This window comes from Limanda limanda, chromosome 2 (assembly GCF_963576545.1).
Source record: "Limanda limanda chromosome 2, fLimLim1.1, whole genome shotgun sequence".
NCBI classification, from domain to species: domain Eukaryota; kingdom Metazoa; phylum Chordata; class Actinopteri; order Pleuronectiformes; family Pleuronectidae; genus Limanda; species Limanda limanda.
Window position 1 is genome coordinate 5,437,505 of NC_083637.1, and position 13,181 is coordinate 5,450,685.

A 13,181-nucleotide genomic window follows, 5' to 3' on the forward strand; every position below is an offset into this window, starting at 1 on the left:
GAAGGGATGGAGCAGAATAAAAAAAAGGTTGCGTCAAAGGAGTAGTCGAGGAAATTGGAGATTTTGTGTGTTCGTGTGTGTGTCTGTGTGTGTGTGTGTATGGTCTGTGTGTGAAATTATTAATTCTCTAACACAAACAGAATATTTCTAATCCTCTTTCCTAAAGATCACAGGTAAACCTACCTGCCACATACTGTCATCTTTCGGAGTGTGTGTGTTTGTGTGTGTGGGTGAGTGTTTGTGTGTGTGTGTGTGTGTGTGTGTGTGTATGTGCGTGTTCGTTTGTTGGGAAGGTGTGAGCATTAAATTGAGCGATGGAGTGCTCTCATTGATTTCCACAGTAAAGGAAAAGTAATCTTCTCTGGGCTGGACTCAATGTGCAAGTACCTGTGTGTGTTTGTGTGTGTGTGTGTGTGTGTGTGTGTGTGTGTGTGTTTGTGTGTGTGTGTGTGTGTGTTTGTGTGTGTTTGTGTGTGTGTGTGCTCTATTAGTGATTGAAACACTGATCAGAAAACAGTATTAAACATTTTATGGGCTCCCCTCACAGATATATCACTCCAAAATCAGCTGGTAGCAGATTATAATTGCAGCAGTAAAGCAGGAGCAGTGTGGGTCCGGTCGGGAAACACTGAGCTGTTGTGTGTGTGTGTGTGTTTGTGTGTGTCGACGGTTTCAGGTCAGTTTGCCTCTTAGGCTCCAAATTGCTTTCCAGTGAACTGGTACATGATATTTTTCAACCTGTGGAAAAGGGAGAAATTCTCCGTTTGGATCAGAACTCGAGTCGACTGTGAGATTTATGAAGCACTGTCTGAAATCCAGGGACCTTTTAATATGTTTATTATTTTGTACAGTACCTGCACCATCCTCACACACTCTGACAAACACAGAGGAGGTGGACGTGGATCAATGTAACACAATCACTGCAGTGCATCTCTGTTCCAGCCTGTGTGTGACCTCTCCCCCCCCCCCTCTTAAACCTCCGTCCTCTCCCACCGTGGAATCACTCAGGGCTCAGTTCCCCACAGATGACCTCCGTGATGAAACACTACACAAGGTTAATTCAATATAATCTGTTGCAAATGTGATTTATGTGTTGGCTAATAGCAGAGACAGACAGCCTGTCTGGAGGTATTTGTCTTGTTGATTTAACAGCCCGGTGTTTCTATAATGTGCCCGTGCATTAGAAACACAGACATTGTTCAGACACTTGAAAACAGATAAATCTGATAATCGCGAGCCGGGGGGGTGAAGGGGAAGGTGATAAACTGTCCGCTGCGTGTGAATGTGTCTGTGCAGCCATTAAGATAAGGAGCTTTTCATCAGGAGGGAAGACAGATCGAGATAAACACGTAAAACTGGGAGCCAGATACTGTAGGTGATTACCAACACACATTCTTCAAACTCCTTCGGCTCTACAGGAAACACTTCGATGGCTTAGATATCTTTATTTATGTTCACTGTAGCTACATTTGATAAATCCTTTGCACGATGCTATTATTTACTCAGCTTATATATAGGAAAAAGGACGTTTTAAGTGTTTTTAAATCGAGCGTGTGCGCTATCTCGGCTAGTTTGGAGCCGGGATAGCGCACACACTCGACCAATCGAGACCTCACAGCCGGGTTTTACCTTAGACTTCGGTCCATGTCCCATCTACTAACATGGAGGAGACAGAGGTTGATGAGCTATACTCCAGCAAGCCACCAGGGTGCGATCAAGACGCTTTGGCTCCACTTTTTGGGAGCCGTCCTGTCCATGGCATATGGTTAATGCATAGTCATGTGGGTGTGTTAGTTTGTGTGTGTGTGGTGTGTGTGTGTGTGTGTGTGTGTGCAATAATTCACAAGTTTCAGGAGGCAGCTCAGAAAGTTTCCAAGATCCTAAACTAATATTTATCAGCAAATTATTCCCATTATATGACGTCATATGATAAATAACATCATACATATGTTGGGACTGAGGCCCCAGTGATCTGAGTTTCAACAATGAGTCGTAAACCGTGAGACCAACCTCAGGAGACCCCTTACATTTAAAAATCCAGCATGGAGCCCTTATCTCCATGTGGCAGCAGATCACTTCCTGGGTCCTGTGAAGGACCCCACTGTAAGCCACTCCCTGAGACTTGACTTCTGACCTTTCAATTGGCCGAAGGCAACACTGACCCCTGACCCCTCCTCCAGGGGGGCTGGTACCTCCCAGGTGCTACAAAAGAACTGTGCTCCCAAAAATCTGTCTCTTTTCACCCTGCTCAAGTCGTCTCCAGACCCTCCAGGGGCCTAACTACACGACTCAGTAACTAAGGAGGCGATTAGACGTTTGTTTAATATCATTTTATTTGAAGTCGTTTCATTTTCTTCTTTTATTTTAGTCGAAGTTTTATCTTGATAGGACTTTTTGCTGTTTTAACTTGAAGACCGAAACAGGAAGTGCCTCGCTGGACGGACTCCGACACTTCCATAGACTTTTTCTTTTTTTCACGATCCACAAACGGCTTCCACAAAGCCGTTCCCTGCAGAAGCGCGACGTTCATCCCGCTGAGGAGTAAGAGACAATTCACTCCGTTCCTGTAAACCAGCACGTTCTCCGCTGTTACAGAAGAAAGGCGAAGTTTCATTCCGTCAAGGCAGCACGAGAAATACGCTCCCTTTTCCGGTCCAGCGGCCGAGCCCGGAGCTCTGCTCGTGAGAGAGACCACGTGATTCACTGGCCCCCGACACATTCGCGCAGACGCGCAGGCACATCGCGAGGGTTATACAGTAAGAGACTTGATTATCTGGGCAGATACGTAGCATATTGTTTAATATTTGATTGTATTTGTTGCGAGACCGCTGAGTCTCATTGTTTAACCGGCTACTACGAGCCGCTACTTCCGGTTCATTTCCGGGTTTTGTGTTAGTGTCCGAGCGCCGCGAGGAAAGCCTCCAGCCACGCTGTTAACGTCTGTGTTAGTCTGCAGTGAGTTTACCGATCAGAAACTCAGCCCACTACGTCCGCTTGAGGGCTGAGTGGTTAAATCACTGTTAATCTATCTCTGGCGTGTTTTAAGAGCTTCTTTGAACTCTCCTTGCATGTTTCTCTCTCTCTCTCTCCTTCTAAACCGACCTATACACCCGTTCCGGTCTGTATTTATAATACAGTTCATGTAACATAGTTAAATCTATATTTAAAGGGCCTGAACGCATCTGGCCGCCATTTTGAAGCCAAAGCTAAACCAGAACAAAGAATCTTTTGTTCCACCTCCTCCTTTGTGCCTCACACGTGGTCCGGCGGCCATTGGAGGTTATTCATCTCTAGACCCGCCCTCAATTCTGGCTCTAAATTCATAACGAACCCGCCATTTTGTTTTGTAGTTTTAAGCCTAACATTGTCGGCCTCCATCTTGGATGTGTCGTCACTATGTGACTGCGTCATCGCCACGCCCCCCTTCTTTTTCAGTCTCTCACACACACACACACACACACACACACACACACACACACACACACACACACACTTTGATAGACACAGACAGACGCACACACACACAGATACACATAGATGAATACATGTGTTTTCTAAATTGTGATAAATGCTGCTGCTGTTGTGATCTTTGAAATATGGGAGTTTGTTAAGATGATGAATCATTAAATAACACTAACTTTATTTCACACACACACACATAGACACATACACACAGAGAGACACTTTGACACAGACACACACACACACAGACAGACATACATAGGTAGACCGCAGGTTTACATGTATTTTCTGAATTGTGATAAGTGCTGCTGCTGTGTTTATCTTTGAAATATTGGAGCTTGTTAAAATGACGAATCATTGAATAACATTATAACTTTATTTCCCCTTTTTAATAAATACTTTTGTAATTAAAGTATCTGTAGTCTGTGATATTATTAAAATATTGACATTATTAATTTGACATTTATCATTATGAGACTGATATTTATAGCTTGATTCCGTTGGTCCCTGTAACCAGGGTGGTGCCCCCCCCTTTCTCAATTATTAATATAGATAGTATTATTCTTAAATTGATAATTTTATTGTTTTTGACTAATTATTTTCATTATTCTTGGTTGATAACCTTATCATTGTTAATTGATAGCTTGTACTTTCTAATTGATAATTCCTATTTTCTCATTAGTGGTTTTATTGTTATTTGATTATTGATCATCTTCAATTAATAATTTAATTATTTTTGATAAATAATTTTTATTTTAATAATCATATTTCATGATTATTAATAATTAGCCAACGTCAAGTCTACTCCTATTGCACAACACATATTTTACATATCATACAGATTTAAAGCATCTGATATTGCAGAAGGACAGTATATAAAGAAGTGGCCTGATCGGGGGGGTGAATCCTCAGCGTGTATTTACAGATTATTCATCGGCCCGTCAATGTTTTTCATTATATTACAAACAGATAGAACGACACAGACACTTATCACCCGACTGCAGCTCCACTGAGGTTCTCCAGCTCTCCTCGTTCTCCTCCTTGTTTGGTTTCACTTTGCTGTTGTGGTTCGGTGTCACTGCTCATCTTCATCATCATCATCATCAGCAGCAGCAGCAGCAGCAGCAGCCGCCTTGTGTCCTGCCTTTCTAAAAAGCCTGGTGTTTGCCACCTGCTCCGCGTCCAGCAGCTGGAGACACAGATACCGACTCGGCTCCAGCTGAATGTTAATGTTTCACAGAGGCTGCCACATAATGAGGCGACTTCGGCAAATGTCAGAGTTTTGTAGTCGGTTTAAACGCTGCACTCAATTCAATCAACAAAATGACTTAAATAACATGTGTTATTAATTTTATTCACTCGTTTGATTCTGTTTTCTCGGTCTGTTTCTAATTTTGACGACAACCACTTCCCCCAGTTGTTTTTCGCAGTGCACAAAACATTGCAACCTGTTTTTAAATTCCCTTAAATTGTTTGACTCTTTTAATGTGTTTGCAGTCACAAAGTTTCAGAAATTGCATCATCACTTCTCAAGCTTATGAGCTTAAGCTGGTGGTGATGCTGGTGGTGATGCTGGTGGAGATGCTGGTGGTGGTGCTGGTGGTGATGCTGGTGGTGGTGCTGGTGGTGGTGCTGGTAGTGATGCTGGTAGTGATGCTGGTGATGATGCTGGTGGTGATGCTGGTGGTGATGATGGTGGTGATGCTGGTGGTGATGCTGGTGGTGATGATGGTGGTGATGCTGGTGGTGATGCTGGTGGTGATGCTGGTGGTGATGATGGTGGTGGTGCTGGTGGTGATGCTGGTGGTGATGCTGGTGGTGATACTGGTGGTGATGCTGGTTGCAGCTTCTCTTTCAGTGACCTGCAACAATACAGCTGCTGCTGGATTCAGTCCTCAGAACCGTGAAGCTGTGAAATCTCATGTGCAAATTGAACCAAACTCAACACTTCACCCACTGAGGCCATTAACAACACACAGGCCAAATGTGAAGCTGATGACACGAACGGATGGACGCAGATTTCTCGAATTATTGATTTTATACATGTTTTTTTATTATATATCTTTCTTAAATAGATTTTTTTGTCCATCTGCTCCAACATGGAGCTCTGGCCCTTTTTTTAAAAAGCCTAGCAGTGATTTATCTGGTACTTCTGGGCTCATTTTCCTCATTGGGGTCATTGTGACCATGATTGAAATAATGGTGGATTTTATCCACATATTTCTGATGCAGCTTCCGTACAATGAAGGTTAATGTGAGAAAAAATATTCCAGCTATCTCCGAACATTAACATTAACCACGGAGCTTTGATCTCCGCGCTTCAGAATCAAAGACCCGGAGCTTTTCTTCACTATTTTGCACAAACGGCAATCATCACAATCATCACAATCATCACAATCATCACAATCATCACAATCATCACAATCATCACAATCATCACAATCATCACAATCATCACAATCATCACAATCACGCAGGAAGAGATCTGCGGCGAACAGGGTGACAGCGTGACGCAACATAAACGCAGATAAAAGACGCTAGTGGAATGAAGCGTCTTTGATTCTACGACCAGGAAAACCTTAGCGGGTTCTCTGCTCGGTTCTGTGCTCGGTTCTCTGCTCGGTTCTCTGCATGTGTCATCAATAGAACCGTCTGATCGCTTGACGCCGTGGTTCAGCAGCAGTTTCCCACTCAGCCTCCCTCTATCGTTGATTAGTTAACTTACAGTAAACCTGCAGGGGGCGAAACTAGGCCCGTTTATGTGATTGCCAATCATATAATCAGAACAGCTATTATGTCATTAGAGTAACATAGAGTTAAAATCACGCCTGTGCTTTTGTCGCTCCGGTTCCTGATGGATTGACAGGGAGACTTTGTTCTCTGCAGTAGTTCAATCAATCATCTTTTATTTATTTTATTTTTGTATATGCTTTAAGCCTGTTTTGCATTCGTCCATATAGGTGGAAGACTGAAACTAAAAAGGAAGTGTTCCACCTCAACCCTGATCCTCCCTGTTCCTGTCAGTGGCTGGAGAACCGAGAACCTGAGAACCTGAGAACCTGCTGCCAACCAGAGCAGAGAAGTACTGAGCAGAGACTGCACGTACAGGAATGAAGCCACAACCTCTGGGATTCGAACCTGTGCCGTGGAGATCAGGAGGCGCAGTATTGACGTGCTCAACCAATCGTGAGTCAGCCTCAGCTAATCAACAGACTCAATAAATGGGCAAAAGTTCCATCTGTTGTCTCTGTAGCCTGAAATAAGATAAACTGACCCATGATTAAAACACATTACAACTCATAAGAATCATAATTTTGTAACCAGATAAACTTAATCTGCATCATCACCAGATTGAGGACTGTTTTTAATTCTCATCTCAGAAGTTCAGGCTCTCACTGTAAAAACCACCGGTTGGAACAACGCTGCACCTCTGAGGATAATAATCTTCATAATGAAAGCCCAGCACAGAGCAGCTAAATGGGGGGGGGTCATTCCACAGAGCGATGGGTCATATATTTAAAGATAATTACATCCAAGTCCGACTTGAACTGAAACCAAAACACAGTGGACTGTACAAGTTTAAATGAGACGCTTTACGCCACCGAACAGACTGTTAATGGTCGGCCTGTCTGCCACAGTGAGTCGTCTTCATTAGGAGGGAGGGGGGGGGGGGTCATGAGTGGACATGACAGGCATGTGTGTGCAGGTGAAGATTTCCTCATCCCTGAGACCTGATGCCTCTGAAACCCAAACCAGAGGGAGATCTTAATAGCACGAATAGCTTCTGTGAAGGCATGAAAAATGCTGTTCTGCGTCAGCAAACAATGGCCCAAGCGAGCAATTAATTACCTGGCATGACTGCTATACCACACACAAACACACACAAACACACAAACACACACCCACACACACTCTGTATTCTGCTGTTGTTCACTCTGCTTCTTTATGTGTTTGATCCCCGCAACCTAATTTAATTTTCACCGCCCAAAGCTCCCTCAGGTTGCTGTCACTTTGCGTGTTCAGAGCGGCGGCGGCAGCTCGGCTAATTTCCCTCCCTGTCCTCTCTGAGGAAGCTTAAACCTCATGTCTCATGTCTCAGCACCAGCGACTGGGATGTACACACACACACACACAGACACACACACAGACGCACACATGGAAGGCAAACACATTCTGTGCACACTTCCCAACAGCCCGGGGACGGCCTGGAGCGACTCCAATTAACAGCAGCGCTCACAAAACAAAAAAAAACGCAGACTCTTCTGTTCTGTACATTTTTTGGGGGGACTTTTAAAATGGAGCCGCTCCAAAAATCAGTCCCCAAAGCAACACACACACACACACACACACAACACACACAAACCGCCACTAGGAGATGTTTGATTAGCATCTTTCCGATGACTTTTTATTTTTATAACCATCGTCATCAATCTAGCCTCCGCAGTAATGAACATCTTGGGCCCGGAGAGAAAACACACATGCAGACAATAGCACGTGTGCGTTATACAGCCTCCTAATGTCAGGTTGAGTGTGGGTGGATGAAAGAGAGGGGGAGAGAGAGAGAGAGAGAGAGCGCTGGTAGGGAAGACATAGAAGGTCGGATGTAGAGACAGGAAACGCTGAGGGAAGATTAAGGATGAGAGCGGAGTCAGGGGGTGGAAAACAGAGGTAGAAAGGGAGAAGGGCGGAGGGTGGTACACGGAAAGCTGAGGAAAAAAAGATGAAAGGAGGATTAAAGGAGGGAGAGAGTTATAGTGGGAGGGTGGGGGGGTGGAACGGCAAAGGAGGGACGAGTGCGATTCTGCGGTTAATTCGTCCGACTTAGAAAGTAACGAGTGAAGGCGGAAACAAGAGAAGACAGAAGGAATAGCCTTGAGTGGGACCGGGGATATGCGCCATGAATAATGGAAGGATACAAGGTGCGTGAGGAATTGAGATGCTAAGAGACGGAGAGACGACAAGAGAGAGGTGGAGAGAAGACGAGTTTGAGTCAGAGCTGATGAAGGAGACTCGGGGCATCTGTCATCCCTCTTGTTCAGTGAGAGTCCGCCGGGAAGGAGAGATATTAAATTAAGAGCAAAAACAAAGTGGGGCTCGACACAAAGGGGGTTTTTGTTTGAAAAGATTACAAATGAGATTGACCAAAGAGAGAAAGCAGAACGGCTTGACATGAGAGAGGGAAATTTAATTAGGTGAGAGTTTCATGAAGCAGCGAGGGAACGGATCTAAAAAGGATTTAGACTTTTACAATCTTGCGTTGTTTCAAGTAGCCGTGTTATCTTTTCCTTTGGAAGCCGCACGAGGTTCAAGTATCTCTCAAAACTCTCAGAGAGTCGGATGTAGAACAAACATCCATCCATTATCATTACAGCTGGGGGTGGAGCACAGAGTTTATGGTCTCAATCATAGATATATATAAAGACTAGATGTCTCGTTCGACAGAGCCGGACGTCACCACATGGCGGCCATCTTGCCAGAGGTTGCTCGCTCGCCCATAACAATGTGTTGTAGTGCTACTTACTTTTTAAATAACCATAACTTGCTCAATTTTTAACCGATTTTTAAATGGTCGGGTTTGTTATAAACGTCAGAGATATAGTGATGACACTGCATAAATTATTATTTTTTTTAGAAAATAACATAATTATTCATACGTATGCAGTGTCATATCTTCATCTCTGACGTTTATAACAAACCAAGCCGTTTAAAAATCGGTTGAAAATTAAGCAAGTTATGGTTATTTACCACTACCAACACAATGTTATGGGTGAGCGAGATGCCCCCTAGCAAGATGGCCGCCATGTACGGACGTTCGACTCTGTTGGCCGTCAACGCAGACGAGACATCTACTCTTTGTATATATCTATGGTCTCAATCGCGAGTTTCAATTTTTTATATTTTTAAGATGTAAATAAAATATTTGACAAATTTAAATTGTCTTAAATACACATTAACATGAATCCAGCTTATTGTAGCGAACGGATAAATGGAGGCAGAAGACGTCATCTTTCATCCAGCGACACACAATATTAAAAACATGGATATATGAACCTGTGTATTATTTGATTAGCTTAGAATTGAATGCACAATAACAGGGCAGTTATGTTTATACATGGCACTAGGCCCAGTTTAATATAAAACACAATTTTTTCCATCAGTTTGGGGTCCTTGAACTGAAGAACGTTGAAGACCCCTGACTTAGAGCATGATGTTCATTTTGATGCCGTGTGACTGACAGCTGGCACCGTCCAATGGATGCAGGTCGCAGGTGTACGTGGCCGTGCTCCCAGTCAGGCTCCACCCTGAACTACCTGTGGATCAGATTCCTGGCATCTACAAATCTGATAAAAGCAACAAAAGAGCACACTCGCTGATTTTAAATTTTCTTTCTAAATGATATTTCCATTATTGACTCCCCCCTGCTCCACTCAGGCTCTGAACATAATTGCCAGATCCTCTTTGGCCACAGTCCGTTTTTCATACTGCCGAGCATCTTCTTCCCCCGTGGATAATTTGATCTCTAAACTTTGACAGTGGAATTGACCGGATGTGACAATGCAGATGATTTAATGTGTCGCCACAATCGAGGCTTTCCTGCGCCTCCATTGGCAGTTAGAGGGTACCCCCCCCCCCCCCGTGAGAGGTAATGGAACAGAAGCACTTAAGTTAATTAAGAAGCCTTATCTATGGTCCCTGCGCTCACAGGGAAAGAGACCCCTTAGAATTGACGATAGCTACGTAATTACCCTTTATCTCCTCGTAGAGAGGTTAGGAGTTCTTTAATGAAGAGCAGTTTTTGTTTAAGAGACAACTGGAATATAAATGGCGGGTGCAGGCGTGTGGGTGTGTGTGTGTGTGTGTGTGTGTGTTTGTGCATACGGTGCAACGCAAAGTCCTTTCCATTCACGAGAAAATGATCTGTGTGTGTGTACGTGTGTGTGTGTGTAATGGCGATAAGTTTGTGTGTGTGGGTGATGAGGGCGACTAATTTACAATTAAAATTTTCCCTGTCTGGTGCGATCATTGTCCTTCAGCTAAATGATATTCGACATCCTCTTCCACATATAACCAGTCTATCTAACGTGCACACATACACACACATGCACATGGACAAATGCATATTTCCTTGGCCGTCTCTTACTGAGACAACCTTAAAGTGAAGATAATTCAAATAATTAGCATTCATTCTACAGCAGCAATGGAATGTGAGGAGGGTCAGTTGATCATTTTCAGACAGGATCTAGTGTATAATTCTTCCAGTGTTAAAATTTGTGTTTAATGCAAATATTAATGTCAGTGGAAGAAGATAGAAGCAACATATTTGGTAGCCTACACATTGTGTGTGGAAATAAAGATCGACTACAGAGTCTCTGGCTGCAACAATAACAATAAACTTAAAAAATACACGTGTAGTATGTTGAATTTCAGCTGGTAAGTCATTGCAGAGATCGGGGGGCTAGTCCCTCAGTCTTGGGGGGGGGCAACAAGCTATGTACTTGTTGCCTTGGTTTACTGAAACAGTCTCTGGCTCCTCTGCAGCTCTGCTCTTTTTAATGAAGAGACAGCTTGTGTCCTGGCAGCCATCATGAAAGATTCCACTGGAAGCTGCTGCCAGAATCTTAATGTCTTCCTTCTTACTTTTTTTTTTTACTACAAGAAACAAAGTCATTTGTCCCGGTACCATCAGCGAGAGGACATGAGTTACTGTGCATGTTTTTTTTTACGACTCATTATAAGTGAATAATACTATATCAGAGTGATGTATGGGAGTGGATACTGCACATACACACATATAAATATCCAGCCTGTAACCTTGAATTACTGTTACATTGCGCTTGTTGCTCTAATTTCGTTCTCACCATAGACTGTAAATAAAGATGGATGACGTGTCTACATTCAGAAATGAAGCCGAATATGATCTGAACGCTGCCATCTTAACGGGGGGGTGGAGAGGCGATACTTGAAGAACTTGATTAACTTGAATACATCAGTGTGTCAAGAACCTAAAAGGACAGAAACCATATTTGAGAAGTTGACATGTACTTTGATTTCCTGGTCCCATCCACTACCAGGGAACATGACAACATGAAAAGTGAGCTACACATTTTTAACTCATCATCATAATTATTCAATTTATTTGTCCTGAACGTTGAATCTTTCATATTGGCTCTGCCACAGTTCAAATAATCTTTGTATACTGTAAGGGAGTGAATTGTGATTGTTTATCCATTATTTGTGCTGTGTTTAATTCAACTAAAAACTTTTAAGGCATATAATTGAATAAAAGGTGGATTTGTTGGTTCATGGAAACCAGATCGATTCACAATTCTTCGGACGGAAAATGTGGTTTGTATTAGTTTTGTAAGCGTTTCCTCAAACCTCCACACACTAAGTTATGCATAGAACAACGAGGGAACAGGATAATGCTCAAAGTCTTTTCAAAGCACTGAACTGTAGTGTCCTCCCGAGTCCCCAGATCTGAATCCAGCAGGAAACCTCTGGGCTGTGGTAGAACAGGAGATCTGCAGCTGATCAGGAGACATGATCGTGTCAACATGGAGGAGAAACTCAGAGCTCAAAGTTTCCAGCATCTTGTGGCAGAAAGAACTGAGGCTGTATTAGTGTGAGTGTTCCTATTAAAGTCCTTGATGAGAGTATGAAAGGAAACAAAACACAGTGTTTGACTTTAATTATCAGTAAATGTCACTCAGATGTAAGTCTCTTGAAAAGGGAGCACGCACACACACACACACACACACACACACACACACACACACACACACACACACAGACACACACACACACACACACTGCAGCTCCTTTGTGGCTCTGCAGTGAGATAATAAATATGTATGCGATTGCTTTATGTAGAGGAGGTGGAACAAGGATGGATGGAGCGATAGAGGGAGAGAGGAAGGAGAGAAAACGGCGATGCGGGATTGGGGGCTTTAAAAAAGAGAAAGATCCTTTGATCAGCTGCGGGAGAGAGAGAATAAAGTCACTTCTGTTCCATTACCACCCTGTTGCTGTGGAAGTGGAAGAGCGACACATGTCTCTGCTTCAAACACACACTCACACTTTATGAAGTTCAAAATCACTCTTTCACACACGTGAGGTTCAGTGGAGCAGAGGTGGGATAGGGATAATCCTGGAGTGATTAAGGTGTGTGTGTGTGTGTGTCTGTGTGTGTGTGTGTGTGTGTGTGTGTGTGTGTGTGTGTGTGTGTGTGTGTGTGTGTGTGTGTGTGTGTGTGTGTGTGTGTGTGTGTGTGTGTGTGTGTGTGTGGTGTGCGATTGATTCCCTCCGCCCTCTGATCATGAAGCAGAATCTCTGCAGAGGATATTTCTGAACCGTCGGATTATCCGGAGAGATTTCTGAACTAATGTCATTAATTAATTTTTGTGATGTGTTCCAGGCGTGTGTGTCAGCACAGACACACACACGAGTCACACTCAGAGTTGTGTCGTGCTGTGACCTGTATCTGATTCATCAAGTGATGCTGATGTGATTCATGATTCCACAGAACTCAAATCCTCTGTGGTTCAATCCCTTCTCCTTTTATTATCTCTCACAAGAAAGTGCAACTTGAATTAAACAGAGTATTGTTTGTGTTAATGTCATTTTTTAACGATTTGATTATTGATTATTTGATTGGAGATTTACTTTATGGGCCTGTATACATACACACACATGTCCCACCCCCCTGAGGACATGCTTTT

At 43.3% G+C, this 13,181-nt stretch overlaps 1 protein-coding gene across 1 annotated transcript in view; it reads left to right on the forward strand.

Moving 5' to 3' along the window:
• Nucleotides 1–9,253: 9,253 nt before the first annotated feature.
• LOC133015718 (protein sidekick-1-like) overlaps nt 9,254–13,181 on the forward strand; it is a 280,020-nt gene continuing 276,092 nt past the window's right edge. The window contains exon 1 of the mRNA XM_061082987.1: nt 9,254–9,317. Coding sequence (XP_060938970.1) covers nt 9,254–9,317 — 64 coding nt within the window. The remainder of the gene's footprint in view (nt 9,318–13,181) is intronic.